This window comes from Myotis yumanensis, unplaced genomic scaffold, assembly GCF_028538775.1.
Source record: "Myotis yumanensis isolate MYYU_CA2020_CCGP unplaced genomic scaffold, mMyoYum1.0.hap1 SCAF_1, whole genome shotgun sequence".
Lineage (NCBI taxonomy): Eukaryota > Metazoa > Chordata > Mammalia > Chiroptera > Vespertilionidae > Myotis > Myotis yumanensis.
Window position 1 is genome coordinate 196,812,672 of NW_027223752.1, and position 24,539 is coordinate 196,837,210.

At 36.2% G+C, this 24,539-nt stretch overlaps 1 protein-coding gene across 2 annotated transcripts in view; it reads left to right on the forward strand.

Annotated features, from left to right (window-relative positions):
- Positions 1 to 924: 924 nt before the first annotated feature.
- The window catches only part of LOC138995114 (UDP-glucuronosyltransferase 2A2), a 33,258-nt gene continuing 9,643 nt past the window's right edge, over positions 925 to 24,539 (forward strand). The window contains exon 1 of one of the 2 annotated variants that reach the window (XM_070395511.1): positions 925 to 1,672. In XM_070395511.1, coding sequence (XP_070251612.1) covers positions 943 to 1,672 — 730 coding nt within the window. In that variant the 5' untranslated portion in view covers positions 925 to 942. Of the gene's footprint in view, positions 1,673 to 13,752; positions 14,477 to 24,539 lie in introns of those variants that run through there. The other variant, XM_070395502.1, reaches the window with a different exon arrangement.

Consider the following 24,539-nt stretch of genomic DNA (forward strand, 5'->3'; position numbering starts at 1 on the left):
AGGCCAAATAAAATTGAATTCCTGATGTGAGGCTAAAACTTTAAAGTCACTAAGGAGTTGAAACTCATATTCCTAAAACAGTATGAAGGCTGGTTTCCAGGCTTTTGTGGTCTCTGAGGCTACCTCCAAATCTTAGAGGCAATGAGAAATAAGCAGGAGGAAATCCTAGCCGTCAGGGGCACTGCTTTGGAAGCACAGGAGGAAGAGACCTTGAAGTCAGGGCATGTCTTTGGGTGGAAAGTATGTAAGAAAGAACTTCCAAACAAAAATGTTGTTTTAAGGATTCTCAATTCAAACAAATAGCATTATAGGCAGTTTAAGAAATTTTACTCTAGGGTAATTTTATACAGATGGAACTAAATGTTCTTCAGTAAGTGTTATATTCCAAATATGATTAAATATGAGTTTTATTTCTATTTTATTCCCTTTAAAGTAAACAGATAGAAATTAAAATGAAAACTTGATTTAAAGGACAACATTCTAATTGGTGCAAATTTTCTATGGCTAATCTGTTTTGCATGTAAAAATACCTTATAATAAAGACATACAATTTGAGGGTATATCTGTTTTTGACCAAGTGGCTTTAGCAATTAGAAGTGCTACTTTTCGTTAAACCTGATCTTGGAAAGATATATTAAATTGGAGACACATTTTATAAATAATAGTTATTATCACAGAGTATACAGATACTAGGCTTATAACCTGCTTGCCTTTTTTTTCTTTAAAGTAGGACCATAATTTGTTTTTGTTGTTGAAATAATCATATTAAAGCATATAAGAATTTTAATTACATTTTTTTTCCTTTTCATCTGTAGATCAAGTGACCTATGAATGAATGTAGCTGTTACATAAAATATTACTTTATTTGGAAAAAAACTTACATAAATATACTCTCAAAATTTCTTTTCATCTGAAAAGAACTACAGTAGATTGGCTTCCATAATGGCTATCACCATGCCTAAGAAGTTTGTCTGTCTGCTGGTTTTTAATTTGACTCTGACTGAAATTATTTTAAGTGGAAATGTGTTAATTTGGCCAACAGATGGTAGCCATTGGTTAAATATTAAGATCATTCTAGAAGAGTTAACTCAAAGAAATCACAATGTGACTGTACTGGCTTCATCAGCAACTTTATTCATCAACTCCAATCCTGATTCTCCTGTGAATTTTGAGGTGATACCTGTTTCCTTCACAAAGAGTAATATAGATTCCTTAATTGAACATATGGTTATGCTGTGGACAGATCATAGACCAACTCCTCTCACACTCTGGACTTTCTACAAAGAACTAGGAAAACTCCTAGATACTTTTTTTCAAATTAACATACAAATCTGTGATGGAGTATTAAATAACCCCAAGTTAATGTCAAAACTTCAGAAAGGTAGTTTTGATGTGCTAGTAGCCGACCCAGTAACAATCTGTGGGGACCTGGTTGCTCTGAAATTAGGAATTCCATTTATGTACACATTGAGGTTCTCTCCAGCCTCAACAGTAGAGAGACACTGTGGGAAAATCCCCGCACCTGCCTCCTATGTACCCGCAGCCTTGTCAGAGCTCACTGACCAGATGACCTTTGGTGAAAGAGTTAAAAATGCCATATCTTATCCTCTGCAAGACTATATATTTCAGTCCTACTGGGGAGAATGGAATGTGTACTACAGCAAAGTTCTAGGTAAGTCTCTACAATGTCCACTTATTAATGACTCTTAATACCTTATTTATTCTTTTTGTAAATACAGTAAAAGATATTCATCCCACTGCATATGCCAAACTGAAGTAAATATAATTATTATATCTTCCTACAAATCACTGGTCATTATTTTTGGATATATTCCTTAACAATGAAATGGTGGTATTAATAAGTATGCTATTAATGCAAATAATATTGTGAAAAGAAACACCTTTTCAATGTGTAAATCAATCTTCAAATATCAATGGAAGTACCTTTACTAGGATAAATTATGACACTGCCAGAAAATACTTTGGCAAACATTTTGAAGTGATACATGATTTACTTTCCCTTCTTGGTTCTCCAATCTTTTCTTTACAGGAAACTTTTAAAACTTGGGTTGAACATGGGAAACCTGAGATTATACCCTTCTCTGCCTCTCACTATTTCTCCATCCTTAGAGTCCTCTGAGTGTTTGGGATAGCGGTGTCTTTGACTTAATTTTTCAGTATACTTTGGCAAGTCTCAGCTTTCCTTGCTTCTCAGATTCCTTATGAGGATTAAGCAACATAATGCAAACTGTCAAGGCCAGTTCTGACTGCCTATTTACTTCTCTTTCTGTTCTTTATGAGCCTTCTTTCCTTTATTTTTCTAATTTCTTCTTCCCTGCATTTCCCCCCCTCTAGATCTAGCAATAGTATTCAAGGTATTAATTAACAGCAGGAATTAATAGTTGATTCCATCAATGGTACTTTCTTACAAAGGCCATATTCAAAAAATGGTTGTTACACAACTTTTGGCCTTCCTCTCTTCCTTGATTTCTTTTCCTTTCTCTCTCCCTCTCTTCATTTTCTTTCCTGCCTTCATCTACTCCCCCTTCCTTCCCTCCCTCCTTCCTTCCTTCCTTCTTTCCTTCCTTCCTTCCTTCCTTCCTTCCTTCCTTCCTTCCTTCCTTCCTTCCTTTCTTCCTTCCTTCCTTCCTTCCTTCCTCCTTCCTTCCATCTTTTCTTCATTTCCAGCTTGCTTTCTTTATGTAAAAAAAGTATTTATTGAACAACAACACAGTTTCTAAAATTTTTCTGTGTACTATGAATACAAGAGTTAGCAAACAAATCAAAATCTCTATTCCCATAAGCTTACATTCTAGTAAGAGAAGACAAATGATAAACAAAATAAATAGGCAAAATATATAGAATATTAAAGTATAATATATGCTCTATGGTAGACTTAAAAAAAACTGGATTGTTCTGGGAGTAGGATTCCACTTTTAAATAGGATAGTCAGGAAAGGTCTCTAATGAAAGGGTGACCTTTGAACAAAGACCCAAGGGCAGTGAGGGTGACAGCCAAAAGGCTCCCTGGAGGAAAAACTCTCAGGCATAGATAAGAACAAGTACAAAGACCTGTGTAAGCCATACAGGCAGTAACATTTTTACTGTAATTTAACATTAATCGTATCCATCACAAGTAGGATTTGCATATGTGTATTTTTTCTTTCCTTGATGTTAGAATATTCTTCATCCAATTTTCCATCACTTAAACTTTTGAAATTCTTCACAGAATTGGTCTAGACTCTAGAGGGAGAATATTGAACATGTCATATATATAAATAAGACATATGCAAGTTAACTAAAATTTTCATAGACTCTTGAAGATATGGTAATTAGAATTTTGAAAGTAAAATTTTGTTTTAATATTTTTTACAATTCATCTTAACTATATTTTCTTTATTTCTTAATTCCAAATTTCATATGCCTCAAAAATGTATTCTTCTGTAAATTTAGATGTTAGTCACATGATTATTTTCTAAGACATCCAGAATGTGTTCAATAATAATTATCACTACCCATATATGTATCACATACTGACTATTGTAGGTACTGAATAAGCTAATTGTCTAGATACCTTAAATAATGGGATTACAAACAGTAAGGTTGTGAAGGGTCTTGAAAAGCACATAAGATTCTTAGTTCAAGTTCTACCTGTTAACTGTGTGATCTCAGGCAAGGCCAGGACAAATTATATAATGTGTGAGAAAGCGTGTTCCCAACTTCTCATTTTCACAGGATGATCTATTTCAGAAATCCCACAGGTTGAGAAATTCAGTGTATTATTTACTTAAATCCTTCATGCTCCTCATGTTACTAAAACTATTTGAATTATATTGTCAGGAAGAACTGGCATAATCCAATTTGTATTTTGTTTTCAATTATATTTTTAAAGTATTAATGACACCTGGTAACTGTAAACTGATTATGAAATGGAGGGTGATTACCTGATATTTAATATTATCTTTGAATACAGGAGATTTAATAACATGTAAAATTTCCGTGCAATTTTCATTTCAATAGTTGTGCTTCAGTTCTGTGGGGAAAATAAACCAGAAAAACAGTATGATTAACAGTGGTAAAGAAAAAAAACCCAAATATCTATATTGAAGGAAAGAAAAGGAAATAATAAGGAAATATATAACTGCACTAGTTAAAAAATCCTGTTTTATTTATCAAGGAGGAGGTCCTAAATCTTATTGATGAAGCAAATAAAAATGATCATCAACTCAATTTTAAATATGTTTCTAACACTTAATGGAACAGGCATGTTTCCAAAATATGACATCACTGCTATTCATTTCCAGGAATGAATCTATTGATAAATCTTACCCAGGTGCAGTGTTCCATGTGGCACTTTCAGATTGCACTGATCTCTTTCCTGACCTTTGAATTGAGAGATATCCCACACAACATATAGAAAATTCTTATGTGCATAGGATTTGGGACTAGCCTTTGCTGTATCTATAGTAAGGAAAGGGCTTGAACACTGTAGTGAAAATAGCTAAACAGGTAAGGCAACTTGGATGGCCCCACTTTGCCTGTGTCTTGGCTTCCCAGTCTTCTCTCTTCCCAAGTGCACTGCAGATCAGGAGAACAGAAAGCCCAGTACTAACTTATGCACTACTTGGCCAGTGTAGCCTACTTTTACCTGTCAGTACCATGTTGGCTCTATGCCGGCCTCTCTTTCCATCTATGTTAGATAGTTTCCTAGAAGTAATGCTACCTATTCCAGCCCATGGAAACAAAAAAGCCTCTAAACGTTTTCCCCCAAACCCACTTTCCTAGAAATGGTCTAGATTACTCCCAACATTATTTACTTATATGCGATCTCTCGCTCCCTTTTGGAGCCCAGTATTTTGTTTGTTGGTTTTTAATGTGTCCCACTTCCATTCTAAGCCCCATTCCAGACCTCCCATCCTTTTTTTCTGGAAAGCTTGGATCTCTCTGTTCATCTTCTGTCACATGAGTCTTCTAATTCCTACTCATGTACAGCTTTGCTGTGGTCAGTGCTGTGAGGTGTTCTTAAATTTTCTGTAAACTTTCTTTTGAAGTAAAACATAAATTGAACATTTACAACTCATTGAAGTTTCACAATATGAACCCACCCATGCAACCAGCACCCAAATCCAGAAACAAAATATTTTTACAACCCATAATTCCTCTTCATTGTTCATACCAGCCTCTACAGCCCCCATCCCCATCTAGGTTTGAACACTTTCTTGACTTCTAACACCATAAAGTAATTTTGCCTGATTTTAAATTTTGTATTAATGAACCACACATTATGTACTCCCATTCTAAGTCCCATGATGCTTCTTTTATTTAACATCATGTGTATTATATTTGTCTAATTGTAGCAAATATAATAATATATTTGTTGCATGTAATTATAATTTGTTAATTCTCACAGTTATATAGATTCTATTGAATTAATACGCCACATTTGACTTATACATTCTACTGTTGATGCACATGTAGACTATCTAGTGTTAGCTATTTATGATAAATAATGCTATAAACATTCTTGTACATTTTTTTATAAATATACATGTGCCATACTGCTGGGTTTATTTATAAGAGTGAAATTGCTAGGCCATAGCATATGCCGATGTTTAGCTTCAGTAGGTACTGCTAAAATCTAGTTTCACAAGTGCTTGTATAAATTAATAACCCTACCAGTGATCCACTGGAATTCTACTTTTTCTCCATTCTTACCAACATTAAGATTTTTTTCTTTTTTTAAAATGTAACCATGCTGTTGATGTATAGTGTCATCCCATTTTTTTATTATTAAGGGATAATTGATCTATGGCTAAAAAAATTACATAAAGTTTACAGTGTGGATTATTTTGACAAAGGTATATACCTTTGTGACTATCAGTCTCTTGGTTCCTTCTCTAATGAAGGCTACTCTCCAGACTTTTTCAGATACTGAGTAACTCCTGAAAACTAATCTTAGTTTTCATTCTTATTCACTTCTATTTTTATTTTTTTGGCTTTTTAATGCATCCTTTAATCATTTTAATTGTAAAAGTTACATAATTACATTGTCATTCTTGTTCAGTTTGTGATCCATCAAGAATCCCTTATATTGCACTAATTATTCAGTGATTTTGCAGGTAATTAATGCCTTTGCTAACTGTACCATCTTTATTATTAACAATAAATACTCTTACTAAACACCTGCTTGGTACCAAGCACTTTGATAGGTACATTGCAGATGTTGCTAATCCACAACAAAACATCTAAGAATGATCATTATATGCATTTTAGACACAATGCATTAGAAACTCAGAAAGATTAGTTGCTGTCCTCACGAAATATGTCATTGAACAAGATAAGAACCTAGAAATAGTTAATTTTCTACATAAAGAAACGTATGGTTCCCAGGAGTAAGCTGCTTGAGAATGTCCAGAATTTTAATTTTAATTTTGGAAGTCATGCATAAGGAAGAGAAAGAAGCAAGGCCTTTGTGGGTGGTGATCTGGTGTGTCCTGTGAGAATTCTCGCATCCATCTTTCCTGAGGATACTGCTGTGACATTCTTGTGACACAGTTTGTTTTGCAAGTTTAAAATCTTTTTAAATATTTTGGTAGGAACTGTGAGTTTTCATAGAGGAGTGCACGGTTGGTCCTGGGTGCAGAACTTTGCTCTGCCTTATACAAGGTTGCATTCTCAGGAAAAGCATGAAAGGCCCAGGCCCAGGTGCTTTTGGCCTCTCCTGCCTGTTTACATTGTCACAGCAATTTAGAAATACAGCAGGTTCTTGAGTAATGTTTCATTCAATTTTGTTTTGTCATAATCAATGAGAGAAAATATTATACATTCCCAGCAGGGGTCGCTGTTTGCACCAAAGATGTGCACATTAGGTGAATTAATTGTCCCAGTCTAAGTGAGGTAGCGGTGTGTGTGTGTGTGTGTGTGTGTGTGCATCCTCTGATGGAGTGGCCTCCTTTGTCCAGAGTGGGTGGGTTCCTGCCCTGTTCCCTGAGCTGCTGGGGTGAGCCCCAGCCACCATGACCCTGAGTTGGAATAAGTAGGTTGAAAATAATTAACTTACTTGCTTTTATTAATCATTCTTAAATATGCATATAGCTCACATTTAACTCAATATGTAATATTAGAAGCATTTTGGGTCTTCATTTGTAAGTTTTTGATGTTTCTGTGATCAGAAATATGCATAGAACTACTGTTTATGTCAATTAGCCTATGGTAAAATTGGTTTAATCATACATCATTGCAATTAAACTTACAGTTTCCAAAAACCTACTGATGATGTTAAGTGAGGACTCATTTAACTGTATATATTTTGGATATTAATCCTTTGTCAAAACTGTTGTTTGCAAATATCATCTCCTATTTTTCAGTTACCTTTTTTGTTTTGTTGTCAGTTTCTTTTGTTCTGCAGAAGCTTTTAAGTTTGATATAATCCCATTTATTCATTTTTGCCTTTACTGCCCTTTGGGGTCAAATTCATAAAATGTGCTCTATGACCAAGGTCCATAAGTTTAGTACTATGTTTTTTTTCTATGCACTTTATTATTTCAGATCTTATATGTACATCTTTGATTCGTTCTGAATTAATTTTTGTACATGGGTACAAACTGTAATCATTTCATTCTTTTGCATTTGGCTTTCCAATTGTCCCAGCACCATTTATTGAAGAGGCTTTCTTTTCCCCATTGTGTGTTCTTGGCTCCTCTGTCAAAAGTTATTTGCCCATATACCTGTGATTTTATTTCTGGGCTCTCAATTTTATTCTATTGATCTGTGTGTCTGTTTTTCTGCCAATAACATGTTGTTTTATTATTATAGCTTTGTAGTATAATTTGAAGCCAGGTAGTATGATACCTCCAGCTTTATTCTTTTTTTTTTCAGGATGTCTATTTTGGCTATTTAGGGTCTTTTGTGGTTGCATACAAATCTGATGACGTTTTGTTCTATTTTTTTTTTTTAAATGACACTGGAATTTTAATGGAGATTTCATTAAATCTGTATATTGCTTTGACTAATATGGCCATTTTAAGTATGAATATGAAATATCTTTCTTTTTTGTTGTGTCTTTTTCAACCTCTTTTAATAATGCTTCATAGACTTCAGTATATTGCAGGTCTTTCATATCCTTTGTTAAGTTTATTCCTAGGTATTTTATTCTTTTGGTTGCAATTGCAAAAGAAGTTGCTGTTTTTTCATTTATTTTTTCTGAAGTTTAGTTGTTAGTATATAGGAAAGCAGTGGATTTTTGTATATTGATTTTGTATCCTGCAACTTTATTGTATTTGTTTATTGTTTCTAATAGATTTTTGGTGTTTAGGGTATTCTATATATAGAATCATGTCATCTGCAAAAGGTGACACTTTTACTTCCCAATTTGGATAACTTTTATTTGTTTATTTTGTCTGATTGCTCTGGCTAGAACTTCCAGACTATCCTATGTAATAAAAGGGTAATATGCAAATTGATCTTAACAGCAAAACAACCAGAATGACCACATGACCAGTCACTATGAGGCACACTGACCACCTTGCGGTGCCTTTCCCCTGTCGGCAGGCTCCCATCACCCAATGGCAATGGGCAATCGCGGGTGGATGGCGGGGGATGGGGCCAGTTCCAGGCCAAGGCCCCTCCCCCACTGGTCATCCTACACACAAAGGGCGACCCACGGTGGGGTTGGGGCCGGCGAGCTGGCGGAAACAGCCAAACACTTGGTCCCTCCCCTGGTCAGCAGGCTCTGTTCACCTGATGGTGAACAGGAACCAGGGGTAGGTGGCAGCAGGGAGTGGGGCCAGCTACTGGCAGCTGGGGAAGATGGCCTTGATCGCAGGCCAGGCCTAGGGACCATACCTACTCACGAATTTCATGCACCAGGCCTCTAGAGTGGTGAGGCTAGTTTTGTGACCCAGTATATGGTCTATCCTTGAGAATGTTCCACATACCCTGGAGAAGAATGTGTAATCTGATGTTCTGGGAATGTATAATCTTATTCTCACTGCTTTGTGAACCTTTTGTTTTGTGATTTAACTTAACTGGCATAAGTTAAGGTTAAATGGTGAGGGATACATAGCCTCAAGATATTCACCCACAAAGATGTTAACCAGGCTACAGCAAAACATATAATTGATGTCCTATAAAATCAGCTAGCCTTTTGCTAACTGCTGTCATCTATGATCAGCTGGCCCATTTTTATATGACCATGAACTAGATCAGCCCTGAACAGCTCTGCTTAATGTACATCATAATTTTGAGCAGAACCATGAGCTAAATAGAAATGTATTGTTATAAGACACTAAGATTTTGGGTGGTCTGCCATTCAATGATGGAAAACTAATAAAAAGACTTCTAGTTTTGACTTACTCTATTTGTTAAATCCTAGAACTTTACCTTGCTTCCTCCTCTATTTATGCACTCTCTTTTTTGCACTTTAGTATCCAGTGACATGCTATCAATGTTTAACAAAAGAGTAAAATAACACTTTGGTAGCATTTACCTCTACTTGTGGTGTAAGTTCTCCCACCTGGACTAACATCAAGTTACTGGACGATATAACAACCAGCTTGGAAAAACTCTCAGTATTAACATGGCTAGCCAGATCCAAAGAAGTCTGGTAAATCCATTTATAACGTCAGCCTTGATCCATTATATGTCAAAGTTGTTGGACACCAGTTTTATTATACAGAAAAATGTTGTTCTTTCCAACACATTTTGCAGACTAATATCTGGGCCTATAAATATGAGACCCAGATTTCTCTTGGGGAATAAAGAAATTTTCTCTTGGGAAAAATTTCTCTCTGTAGTTCATTTTTATAGGTGTAGCATGTCCCATCTCTACTATGTATATTATCAATATATGCACTTTCAATATACATCATTTTTCTGTCTTCAGGAAAACTGTTACTTTTAAAAATATTTCTGAAAAGTCAAATGGATCAAATATCTATATTCCCAACATCTTTCAAAGTACCATTTAAAAGATTACCTTCTAGAAAAAATATTTTTCTAGGAAAAATATATTATGTTATCTAATAATGCGCCAGTAATGAACTACTTCAACCTTTGACTAACTAGAACCTTGCAAATAATATTTCAAATGATTGTATTTCTGGTGCCTGTTGCTATGTTGGTTCTCAGTTATGAAGCCCTGTTTCCTTGTAAAAGGGAGCTGCTTATTCAACTTGGAACTTTTTCTGGGAGAAGCCTTTGAAGCCCAGGGTCAGAATTTCTTCAAAGAGACTTTTCTAGTTTGACTGTGAATTGGAAATCCATGATAGCTGACTGTGCTAAGGATTTTAAGGAAGGAATGCTAAGTGAAACCCAGAGATTTTCCTCGCTGTAACTTCTGTGGTAAGGAATTCATCTGTACAGGTGAGGACTGATCTTGGGAATCTAGCATTACATGAATGTATGTGTGGGCTGGGGAGACTAGTAAGCATTCAGATTTCCCTACTCTCTCACTCCTGACACATACTGTGTATTATTCAATGAAACAAGTCCTCTTTTGGTAAAAGTTTGTACGTCAGAATTCCTGTTTTTACTTTGTTTAATAAGTATGATTTTTTTACTTTCTTAGCAATTTTGTATTTCATCCAGAATTTTAAATATTTCTATTGGACATAAAAACATGTCTATAGCTCTAAATTTATGCAAAGGAATTCTCTAGGAAACATGAGTCTTTAGTTTTCTTATATAATAAAGTAACTTAGATATTTATCCAATAATACATTTATTTTGAGATCAATATCTGAGCTGTATTATATGTCATTGTTCTTCTCCAGCTTTGTTTGTGCTGTTTATAATGTATCATGAACCTTGTTATATAGTGAGTAGATAAGTTTATCAGTCCTTTTTTATCATTTCTGAGTTACTTATCTTGTATAAAAGGACTTTCATCCTCTAAGATTATAACATAACCTCAACGTTCTTCTAGTGGATTTATAGCCCTGTCCTATCTTCTTGTTTCTGAGGCTTGTTTGGACTCTGCTTTCTACCAGTTACCACCAGAACTTATGCAACGCCTAATTGTGCAAAAGAGTAAATCTCCCCAATTCCTGACCCTAGATTTATCTTTGCAACTTCTAAACAAATCTACTCTGGATATTTGTTTTTCAATATAACAGAAACATTCTCAAGGAATTTGAAATTTCAATAATATTTCTCTTTCAAATTAATGGATTGAATATGATTTTATAATTGAATATAACCCTGGATATAACTATGTCACACTTAGAAGACAGAATTATTAATATTATCCTTTACTTCCCAATGATACTTTTCAACCAGCTAAATATCATCCTTAGAGACTTAAAGTATTATTTCTTCATTTCCTTCCTCCACCAAACAACTTCCTTCACAAGCTTTGTCCCTCCTCAGTTCACCCTTACCACCTCAGATCCATCTCCCTTATGGGTGTACAATAAGTGTTGGCTTAACTGACTCATTTTCTGCAATAATCTGTAAACTCCTTTTGAATTGGAATTGTATCTTACTTATCTCTTTATTTCTTGTGCATTGTATAGAATCTGGCAAATACTTATGCTAAAATTGCTTCTTGAAGGAATGACATATTCAAGGATTTGGAGACAATTTGAATGGATGGATGGGTGGATGGATGGATGGATGGATGGATGGATACAAAAATCTATGTTTCTAAATTTACCACCCTCCCTCTCTCCTGAAATGGAAGTGTTCATGGGTCAAATTGGTATCTCCACAGACTTGTGCAATTGCTAACTCACACACTGCAGATCAAAAACTCTTCCCATAGCTACTCCTTCTTTTGTATTTCATGATTTTGCTAGTCATTATCATAAAAATTTATAAAGAACTTACAAAACTCAACACCAAAAACAAACAATCCAATTAGAAAATGGGCAAAGGACCTGAAGAGATACTTCTCCAAAGATGACATACAAAAGGCCAAGATATGCTCAACATCACTAATTAACAAGCAAATGCAAATTAAAACCACAATGAGATATCGCCTCATACCTGTCAGAAGAGCTATCTTCAATAAATCAACAAACAGCATGTTGGCGAGCATGTGAAGAAAAGGGAGCCTTCATGAATGTTGGTGGGAATGCAGATTGGTACAGCTACTGTGGAAAACAATATGGAGTTTCAACAAAAACATTAAAAATTGAACTTATGACCCAGTGATTCACTTCTAGGTATATATCCAAAGAATCCAGAAACACTCATTTGAAAGAATATATGCACCCCTATTTTCATTCCAATATTATTTTAATAGCCAATATTTGGAAGCAGCCCAAGTGCCCATCAGTAGATGAGTAAATAAAAATCTGTGGTGCATTATACAATGGAACATGACTCAGTTGAAAAAAGAAAAGAAGAAGAAGAAGAAGAAGAAGAAGAAGAAGAAGAAGAAGAAGAAGAAGAAGGAGAAGGAGAAGGAGAAGGAGAAGGAGAAGGAGAAGGAGAAGGAGAAGGAGAAGGAGAAGGAGAAGGAGAAGGAGAAGGAGAAGGAGAAGGAGAAGGAGAAGGAGAAGGAGAAGGAGAAGAAGAAGAAGAAGAAGAAGAAGAAGAAGGAAGAGGAGGAGGAGGAGGAGGAGGAGGAGGAGGAGGAGGAGGAGGAGAAGGGGAAGAAGAAAATCCTACCTTTTGTGACAGTATGGATGTACCTGAAGAATATTATGCTCATTGAAATAAGCCAGTCAGAAAAAGACAAGTACCATATGATTTTACTTACATTGAAATCTAATGAACAAATAACCTAACAAACAAAAGAGAAAGAAGCTTATAGACACAGAAAACATACTAACAGCTCCAGAGCAGGGAGAGTTTTGAGGGACTGGGTGATAAAGGCAAAGGGATTAAGCAAAAAAGAGAAAGCTCACAGTATGGTGATTATCAGAGGAAAAGGTAGGTGGAGGGAGGTAGAAGATGGTAGAAAGGGGATAGATGATGATGGAAGGAGATTTGACTTAGGGTGGTGAACACATAATACAATATATACAGATGCTGGGCTATAGAATCGTATACCTGAAACCTATATAATTATATGAACCAATGTCACTCCAATAAATTCAATTTGGAAAAAAATTAATGTTTTTTTTTCTGCACTGCTCTGTGTTAACCTCAACTCTAAACATACTGAAGTGATGTTCACTTAAGTGGCCATGATTTCCCTATGGTCATTCTTTTTCCTCCATTTACCTTCAGAACCCTCCTCTCACCCTGCCATCTGGGCTCAGCTGAAATGCCTCGTCCAACCTGAACCTCTGTCTAAGTTTCTTCACAGTGGAGTGACAGCATCTTCTGGTGCCCTGAAACACTATATTTAGTATATTCCTCCTGTTATTACGTACTATATGTCTTATCCACATACCAGCAATACCAGCATGTAATCATCTTTCTGACAAAACCTATACTTTATGTTTCCCCAAATTATCAATCATCTTGTTCCATAAGATATACCATGTTATTTACTAGATCCAAAAAATGGGTTACTCTACTATATTTTAAAAATTGCCAATTAAAAATATTTTTCTATTTTAATATAATTAAAGCAAACTGCTAGAATACTGCAAACATTGCCTACAAAATATTTAAATATTTCAGATCTTCTCCTGCACAAGTATCATGTTGTAGTGGGCCCAGTCAACAACACTGACAAAGTTCTGTGCATCTGTCAGTCACCAGATCAATTAATTTTTAACTTTATGTTTAAATTGCCACTTCACCTCTGTGCCCAGCAAATATTCACCCGCAGCAGCGCAGTGGGTGCAAGAACTCTGCCATGCTGTCTGAGAAGTGGATTTCAGCGGTTCTGCTGCTGCACCTCTGCTGCACTGGCTCTGGATCCTGTGGGAAGGTCCTGGTGTGGCCCTGTGACATGAGCCATTGGCTCAATCTAAAGATCATTCTGGAGAATCTCACGGACAGGGGGCATGAGGTGACTGTGTTGGTTCCTGCAGACTCGCTCATCATTGACTACAGTAAGCCTTCCACACTGAACTTCGAGGTGATCCCTATACCTCAGGATGGAGATTTTACTACAAATATACTAAATGACTTCTTAGACTTAGCTACTAACGTCATGCCAACATTGTCACGCTGGCAGTCAGCAAGAAAAATGCAAGAATTTATTCTTCAAGTAACTGGACATTTAAAACTTCTGTGTGAGAGTGTAGTCTACAACCAGTCAATCATGAAGAAACTCCGGGAAACCAACTACGATGTAATGGTTATAGACCCTGTGATGCCCTGTGGAGAGCTGATTGCTGAGTTGCTGGAAGTCCCTTTCGTGTACACACTGAGGTTCTTTATGGGCGGCACTGTGGAGAAATACTGTGGGAAACTCCCAGCTCCACCTTCCTATGTCCCTGTTGTCATGGGGGGACTTACAGACAGAATGACCTTCCTGGAGAGAGTAAAAAATGTAATGCTTTCCCTTTTCTTTGACTTCTGGCTCGAGCCATATGATATTCAGCTTTGGGACCAGTTTTACAGTGAAGCATTAGGTAAGAGGTTATGCTTTCCATTCTAAAGTAGTTATTAAAAGAAACTTGGGAAGTTTAAGAATAGTCTAGGAAAACGAGAGGACTATATTTTAAAACTTGAGTTTCTATTTAAAAGTCTATAATTTATAGCAATAAACTGTTAGCAGCATTAACGGGGAAGGAGAAGTGAGAAATATTTTGCTATGGTTACTTTTTTCTTTACAGTCATCTAGTCATTTTGTAAGATACTTTGATATTTAATAGATTGCTATCAAAACAAAACAAAATATGAAACATAGTAATTAATGTCACTCCAAATCTATACTTGTATTTATATAACATTTAAAAAACTTAACACTAAAGTATTAACGGAATCACATTTAGATGGGAGACATAAAATTTCCAAGACAATGTTCCATGCATGTATTGCCCTTGATACAACTGCCTACAGTATTGGTGCATATAAATAAATTTGTGTAAGTATGCTCTATGGTGTTCACACAATGAGTAATAGCCTAACTATACAATTCTCAGAACATATTCCCATCATTAAGAGACACGTGACTTTATGTAGAAAATATGAAAGAATGTACAAAAAAAAAAACCTTTCTGGAACTAATAAGAAATCATAGCAAGGATACAGTATACGAGATTAACATGGGAAACTCAATCACTTTCCTATACACCAATAATGAACAATTGAAATTACAAACACTATCATTTATAATAGTGCCCCCAAAATAAAATAAAGATCTATATGAGGAAAACTATAAAACTCTGATGAGCGAAATTAAAACACTAAGTAAATGGACAGATATTCCATGTCCATGGATAGAAAGACTCAAAATTGTCAATATGTCAGTTCCTCCCAACTTGATCCAAGAATCAATAAAATCCTGATATAAATTCTAGCAAGTTATTACATGGACATTAACAAACTGACTCTAAAGTTTAATGGCAAGGCAAAATATTCTGAACAGCCAACACAATGTTTAAGGCGAAAAACAAAGTTGGAGGATGATCACTATCCAATTTCAAGACATATTATAAAACTAGAGTAATCAAGACAGTGTGGTATTAGCAAGAGAATAGACAAAAAGATCAATGAAACAGAAGAGATCTATGGAATAAAAACACACACACAAGACAGTCAATTAATCATTGTCAAAGAAACAAAGGCAATACAATAGATAGACTGTCTTTTTAAAAGTAATGCTGGAACAACTGGACATCCACATGCAAAAAATAAATAAATATAAACACAAACCTTTTAAGCTTCACAAAATTTAACTCAAAAGTGAAGTATCCATAGAAATGTAAAATTCAAAACTATAAAACTCCTAGGAAATGTAGGAGAAAACCTAGATGATCTTGGGTATGGCAAGAACTTTTTAGCTACAACATCAAAGGTAAAATCCATGAAAGACAATGAATAAGCTGGACTTTGTTAATTTTTTAAATTGTTTTATTGCTTAAAGTATTACAAAGAGTATTACATATGTTTCCTTTTTTTCCACCCTTGACAATTCCCTAGCCTCCCCTACACCCCAGTGTCTTATGTCCATTGGTTATGCTAATATGCATGCATACAAGTCCTTCGGTTGATCTCTTACCCCCCTCCCTCCTGCCCCCCAACCCTCCCCAGCCTTCCCGCTGTAGTTTGACAGTTTTCTTGAGGCAGCTCTGCCTCTATATCTATTTTTGTTCATAAGTTTATAATGGTCTTTATTATCCATAAATGAGTGAGATCATGTGGTATTTTTCCTTCCTTGACTGGCTTATTTCACTTAGCATAATGCTCTCCAGTTCCATCCATGCTGTTGCAAATGGTAAGAGTTCCTTCTTTTTTACAGCAGCATAGTATTCCATTGTGTAGATGTACCACAGTTTTCTAATCCATTCATCTACTGATGGCCACTTAGGCTGTCTCCAGATCTTAGCTATGGTGAATTGTGTTGCTATGAACATAGGGATGCATATATCCTTTCTGATTGGTGTTTCTGGTTTCTTGGGATATATTCTTAGAAGTGGGATCACAGGGTCAAATGGGAGTTCCATTCTTAGTTTTTTGAGGAAATTCCATACTGTCTTCCATAGTGGCTGTACCAGTCTGCATTCCCACCAGCAGTGCACGAGTGTTCCTTTTTCTCCACATCCTCTCCAGCACTTGTCGTTTGTTGATTTGTTGATGATAGCCATTCTGACAGGTGTGAAATGGTACCTCATTGTTGTTTTGATTTTCATCTCTTGGATGATTAGTGACTTTGAGCATGTTTTCATATGTCTCTTGACTTTCTGAATGTCCTCTTTTGAAAAGTGTCTATTTAGGTCCTTTGCCCATTTTTTGATTGGATTGTTTATCTTCCTTTTGTTAAGTTGTATGAGTTCCCTATAAATGTTGGAGATTAAACCCTTATAGGTGATAACATTGGAAAATATATTTTCCCATGCAGTGGGCTTTCTTGTTGTTTTGTTGATGGTTTCTTTTGCTGTGCAGAAGCTTTTTATTTTGATGTAGTCCCATTTGTTTATTTTCTCTTTAGTTTCAGCTGCCCTAGGAGCTGTATCAGTGAAGAAATTGCTTCGGCATATGTCTGAGATTTTGTTGCCTTTGGATTCTTCTAGTATTTTTTATGGTTTCCTGTCGTATATTTAAGTCCTTTATCCATTTTGAGTTTATTTTTGTGTATGGTGTAAGTTGGTGGTCTAGTTTCATTTTCTTGCATGTATCTGTCCAATTTTCCCAACACCATTTATTGAAGAGACTATCTTGACTCCATTGTATGTTCTTGAGTCCTTTGTCAAATATTAATTGAGCATATTGGTTCGGGCCGATTTCTGGGCTCTCTATTCTATTCCATTGATCTATATGTCTGTTCTTGTGCCAGTATCAGGCAGTTTTGAGAACAGTGGCTTTGTAATACAGCTTGATATCTGGTATTGAGATCCCACCTATTTTGTTCTTTCTCAGGTTCGCTGCAGCTATTCGGGGTCTTTTTTTATTCCAGATGAATTTTTGGAGAGTTCGTTCTAGGTCTGTGAAATATGCCTTTGATATATTAATGGGAAGTGCATTGAATTTATAGATTGCTTTGGGTGGTATGGACATTTTAATGATGTTGATTCTACCAATCCAAGAACATGGTATGTTCTTCCATCTCTTTATGTCTTCCTCTATCTCTTTTTTCAACGTCCTGTAGTTTTCTGAGTAGAGGTCTTTTACCTCTTTCGTTAAGTTTATTCCTAGGTAGCTTAATTTTTTTGGTGCGATGGTAAATGGGATTGCTTTTTTAGTCTCTGTTTCTGCTAGTTCACTATTGGTGTATAGAAATGCCATAGATTTCTTGGCGTTAATTTTGTATCCTGCTACATTGTCGAATTCATTTATTAAGTCTAATAGTTTTTCGATGGAATCTTTATGGTTTTTTATGTATAATATCATATCATCTGCAAATAAGGACAGTTTTACTTCTTCTTTCCCAATTTGGATGCCTTTTATTTCTTCTTCTTGTCTAATTGCAATGGCTAATACTTCCAGGACTATGTCGAACAGGAGTGGTGAGAGTGGGCATCCCTGTCTTGCTCCTGTTCTTAGGGGAAATGGTGTTAGTTTTTGTCCATTGAGTATGATGTTGGCTGTGTGTTTGTCATATATGGCTTTTATTATGTTGAGGTATGATCCTTCTACTCCCACCTTGCTGAGAGTTTTTATCAAAAATGGGTGTTGGATTTTGTCAAATGCTTTTTCTGCATCAATTGATATGACCATGTGGTTTTTTTCTTTCAATTTGTTTATGTGATGTATCACGTTTATTGATTTGTGGATATTGTACCATCCTTGCATCCCTGGGATAAATCCTACTTGGTCATGGTGTATGATCTTTCTGATGTACTGCTGGATCCGATTTGCTAAGATTTTGTTGAGGATTTTGGCATCTATGTTCATGAGGGATATTGGCCTGTAATTCTCTTTCATTGTGTTGTATTTACCTGGTTTTGGTATTAGGGTGACGCTGGCTTCATAGAATGAGCTTGGAAGTGTTCCTTCCTCTTGAATTTTTTGTAGTAGTCTGAGGAGGATAGGTTTTAGTTCTTCCTTGAATGTTTGGTAAAACTCCCCTGTGAAGCCATCTCGTCCTGCGCTTTTGTTTGCTGGAAGCTTTGGATAACTGCTTCAATTTCTTCCATAGTTATTGGCCTGTTGAGATTTTTAGATTCTTCCTGATTGAGTTTTGGAATGTTATATTTTTCTAGGAATATGTCCATTTCCTCCAGGTTGTCTAATTTGTGGGAGTAGAGTTGTCCATAGTATTTTTTAACAATCATTTGTATTTCAGTGGGGTCTGTTGTTATTTCGCCTCTATCATTTCTGATTTTGTTTATTTGGGTCCTCTCTCTTTGCTTCTTGGTGAGCCTGGCTAGAGGTTCATCAGTCTTGTTTATCCTTTCAAAGAACCAGCTCTTGGTTTCATTGATTTCATGTATTGTTTTATTGGTCTCTATGTCATTTATTTCTGCTCTAATCTTTATTATCTCCTTCCTTGGGCTCACTCTGGGCTTTTCTTGTTGCTCTCTTTCTAATTCTTTGAGATGTAGATTTAGATGATTTACTACCATTTTTTTCTTGTTTGTTGAGATAGGCCTGTAGAGCTATAAACTTCCCTCTGAGGACTGCTTTCATTGTGTCCCATAGGTTTTGGATTGTTGTGTTTTCATTGTCATTAGTTTCCAGGATGTTTTTAATTTCTTCTTTGATCTCATTGGTAACCCAATCAAATATTTAATAACATGCTATTCAGCTTCCAAGTGTTTGAGTATTTTGAGTTGTTTTTATTGTAGTTTATTTTTAATATTATGCCATCATGGTCTGAGAAGATGCTTGGTATGATTTCAATCTTCTTGAATTTGGGGAGACTTTGTTTGTGACCCAATATGTGGTCTATTTTTTAATATGTCCCATGAGCACTTGAGAAGAACATATATTTCGTGGCTTTGGGTAGAAATGTTCTGAAGATGTCAATTAAGTCCATCTGATCTAGTGAGTCACTTAGGATTGCTGTTTCTTTGCCGATTTTTTTGTCTAGAGGATTTATCCAGTGATGTCAGTGGTGTATTAAAGTCGCCTACTATGATTGTATTTTTGTCGATCTCTCCCTTGATATCTTCCAGCAGTTTTTTTATGTATTTGGGTGCTCCTGCATTGGGTGCATATATGTTTATCAGGGTTATATTCTCTTGTTGTATTGATCCCTTTAGTATTATGAAGTGGCCTCCCTTATCTCTTGTTATGGCCTTCACTTTGAGGTCTATTTTGTCTGATATAAGTATTGCTACCCCAGCTTTTTTTTCATTTCCATTTGCCTAAAAGATATTTTCCCATCCCTTCACTTTCAGTCTGTGTGAGTCCCTTATTCTGAGGTGGGTCTCTTGTAGACAGCAAATGTATGGGTCATGTTTTTTTATCCATTCAGCCACTCGATGTCTTTTGATTGGAGCATTTCGTCCATTTAAGTTTAAAGTTATTATTGAAAGGTACTTGTTTGTAGCCATTTCTATTTTTTTGTGGCTGTTTTCTTTCTGAGCTTTTTATTTCTTCTTTTTACACCAGTCCCTTTAGCATTTCTTGCATTGCTGGCGTGGTGGTGATAAACTCCCTTAGCCTTTTTTTGTCTGTGAAGCTTCTTATTTCCCCTTCAATTTTGAATGATAGCTTTGCTGGATAGAGTATTCTTGGATTCAGTCCTTTGCTTTGCATCACTTTGTAAATTTCCATCCATTATTTTCTGGCCTTATGTGTTTCTGTTGATAATCTAATGGGAGATCCCTTGTATGTAACTTTCCATCTCTCTCTTGCAGCCTTTAAAATTCTCTCTTTGTCCTGAACATTTGCCATGGTAATTATGATGTGTCTTGGTGTGGATCTTTTCGGGTTCACCTTGTTTGGAACTCTCTGTGCTTGTGTGACTTTTTTCTTCCCCACCTCAGGGAAGTTTTCTGATATTATTTCTTCCAATAGGTTTTCTAAGTCTTATTCCTCTTTCTGTTGTTCTGCTACCCCTATTATTCGTATGTTGTTTCATTTCATGTTGTCCCATATCTCCCTTAGGCTCTCCTCCTGTCTTTTAATTTTTTTCTCCAATTGCAGTTCAGTTTGGGTGTGTTTTGTTTCCCTGTTTTCTAATTCGCTAATTTGGTCCTCCACTTCTCCTAGTCTACTGTTGAAAGTTTCAATGGTGTTTTTTATTTCAGCTATATCACTCTTCATTTCTTCTTGGTTCTTACATAATTTATTGATTTTTTTTCATCTTTTTCTTCTTGCTTCTTGCATAAGTTGTTGATTTTTTCCTCCATCCGTTTTATGCATTCTAGGACCCTTAATCTGAATTCTTTTTCTGTCATGCTGCATGCCGCGGTTTCACTTACCTGCTTTTCTGGCAAGTCCTCCTTTTCTTTCCTTTGGGGGTTTCTTTGTCTACCCATGTTTGATCTCACTGACATATCCAGATGTTGAGTCGTTCAGGGGCTGCTCCTTGGGTGGCAGTGGCTCCTCAGGCTGTGGTTGCTCCTCTGGCGGTTGTTGTAGCAGCTGCTCCTCAGTTGGCAGGAGCACCTGTGGTGGGTGCTGTTCACCGCTGTGGTGGCTCCTCTGGCTGGTGGGGGGATTCTTCACACACAGCTGCTGTTCCTCAGACAGAGGATTTGCTGATCACGAGGCTGCTGTTCCTTGTATGGGGCGGGCTACACATGCAGCTGCTACTCCTTGAACTGGGGCAGACTGCTCACGTGGCTGCTGATCCTTAATGGGGGCTGGCTGCACACTGCTATTGTTCCTCTGATGTGGTGGGCTGCTTGTGGGGCTACTGCTCCTAGGACCAGCTGCTGCTCGTTGGACAGGTGCAGGCTGTTGTGGCTCTGCTCCTCAGACCAGTGCGTGCTGTGTAGAGCTGCCTCTCCTCAGACGTAGGAAGACTGCTCGTGCGGCTGCTGCTCCTCAAACAGGTCAGACTGCTCCCGTGGTTGCTGCTCTTTGGACAGGGAAGCGGGCTGCTCACACAGCTGCTGCTCCTTGGACAGGCGCAGACCACATGAGGCTGCTGCTCTTAGGCTCGAGGAAGGCTGCTCATGGGGCTGATGTTCCCTGGACAAGACTGTGCAACTCACGTGTCTGTTGCTCACGTGGTTGAAAAAATAATGTGAACAGAAGTAAGAAATAAAGGAACAAACAAAAAAAAAGGAGGACAAAGAAATAAGAAAGAAAAAAACAAGCAACAAACAACAAAAAAGGGAAAACAAAGAAAAAAGCAAAAAAAAAAAAAGCTAACAAAATAATAAAAAAATAAAATTGAAAAATTGAAATGTCATTCCTTTGGCTGGCTTAAGATCCCAGTTTTTGGAATGTCTGTGATTCTGTTGTTGTTGTTGTTGCTGGGACTGAAAGGCCCTCTTTAGGCCACACGCTGTTAACTCCCAGGGATTAATCAGATTATTTAAATCCTTCATCTCATTCAGGGAGGAATCTGGGTGTGGCTGTATTCCTTGCCTGGGACCTCTTTGTTGAGGTCCTGCCCCAGCAGGTCCTGGGGTTCCCAAAGGTGTGGAGAGAGTTGGCGAAGAAGGAATGACACGGAGACAGCGTTCAGTTGATCAGCAGCCTAGCCAGGTTCTAGCCAGGTTCTCTAGCTAGGTTCTGTCTGGACTTTGTTAAATTTTAAAAATTCTATTTTGTGAAAGTCAATGACAAGAAAATGAAAAGATAAGACACAAACTGGGAGATAATATTTGCAATAAACATGTCTGATAAAGGACTCTTATCCAAAATATTTTTAAACTCAACAATAAGAAAATATAAAACTTAATTTTAAAATGGATCAAATACATTAACAGATACCTTGATAAAGAAGATATACAGTTGGCAAAGAGATAAGCATATTAAAAATGCTCCATATCATTTTTCATGAGGCAAATTTAAATGAGATTCCACCACACATTTTTAGAATGACCAAAATGTAGAACACAGATAACACCCAATGCTGGTGAGTTATGGAACAAAGACTCTCATTTTTCATGAGCGGAAATGCAAAATTGTACAGCCACTTTAGACAATAGTTAGGAGGTTTACAAAATTAAACACACTCTTACCATACTATTGTGCTCCTTGTGTTTACCTAAGGAGTTGGAAATTTATGTTCAAACAAAGGCTAGCAAATGTATGGTTATAGCAATTTTATGCATAATTGCCAAAACAAGGGTATATGGGAAATATCTTGACCTTCCTAAAAATTGTTTTTAAAATATGAATTTATTTATGTATAAGTAAATATAAATGTATTGTAAAGTATTAATTTTTAAAGAGTGATTCAGAAATTATATAAATTAGTTTACTCTCATGCCTTTGGAATGAAATTAATAACTTAGGGAACCTAGAAAAGTTGTCTATCAATATCAACCCAGCTAACATGACTTACTTCTGAGAAATTGGTAACTGTCTCCCACAAAATTCTCACCTGTATATCTCATCTACATGAGCCATTTTGCCATAAAGTCAGGCTACCTTTCTAAGAATTCTTTAAAAAATCATTTCAGTAGACTCACATGTAGGATTAAAATAATATATTCTTCCAGCTAGTGTGGCTAAGTGGTTGAGCATTGACCTTTGAACCAGGAGGTCACAGTTCCAGATAGATTCCTGGTCAGAGCACATGCCGGGCTTAAGGACTCGATCCCCAGAGGGGGGCATGCAGGAGGCAGCTGACCAATGATTCTCTTTCTTTCATCATTGATGTTTCTCTTTCTCTCTCCCTCTCCTTCTCCCTCTCTCTGTCCTTCTCCCTCTCCCTCTCCCTCTCACACCATCTATGAAATCAATAAAAATATATTTTAAAAATAATAAAAATATATTCAAACAATAATAATATTGACATGATAAGTGAAATGTAACAGCCCACTTATTAATTACATGTTATTTTCACAATTTTCCACTGTGTTCATCACTCATTTTGTGTAATATAATGATGGGAAAAAGATTGGTGGTGAATTTTAATTGTATATTTTTGTTTCATAATTTCTCAGTATGACATATAAAATGTTTTATGAAATTATTTATGAACTTCTGCATACTTTTGCTCAATTTCATTCTCTTCACTTTTGATTGGCTTTAGATTTGATACTGTGCAGATACAGATTTTCAGTGAATACTTTAAGTTAGATCTTTCTGAAAATGTAGCCTACAGGTTATGCACAATAATTTTACCTAGGGGGTTTCTAATCAAGCAGGATATCACACAAATGGAACAAGACTTCTAAAGGGCATAAACGTTTTGGCATAGAAGCTGTGAGGCGATGTTCTCATCTAATGTCTGCCAACTTCAAGCTGAGTGTCTTTGCGCAATGCTTCTTCATTATCAAATTAGAGCATCTGACTACACAACCTGAGACACATATTCAAACTTACAAAATAATGACTAAAAAGAGGCTACCTAACCTGGGGTGTATATGATCACTAATTTCTATTAGAATCCTCAAGAAAGGAGGATTGTCACCTGAAAGGAGGATTTTCTTTCCTTAGATACAAAACATGTTTTCTGTGTATAAAAATGGTTGACTTGATCATTTGCCAATACTCTTCCAACAAATCTTCTAAAATTAATACTTAGACTCTATCCCTTTCAAGAAACACCATTTAAAGGCAACACTAAAATAAACGTGTGATATCGGTAATGTGTAATGTATACTTCACATTCTAAAAAGAGTTGTACTGGGTATGAATTGCTCAGAATTCCTACCGAGAAAGAAAATGATGAATGGATTGAAGTTGATTGGATTTGTCTCAGGAAGATAAGTTAAACTGATATTGTTGGGATTCTTCAACAATATGAGTGAATGAGAAAGTATACGAATCTAGAAGATGGAAATATATTCCTGACAGGAAATTAGAAAACTATTGAGAGGTGATTTGGTGCTAATATGATGGGGTTAATGTATCATCTGCCATTTAATTGGATGGAGACAGTGAATATAAAATTCATCAGTACTTGGAGTTGTGGTTACATTTTTTTATTAATTTCTTTTTTGTGAATTTATTTTA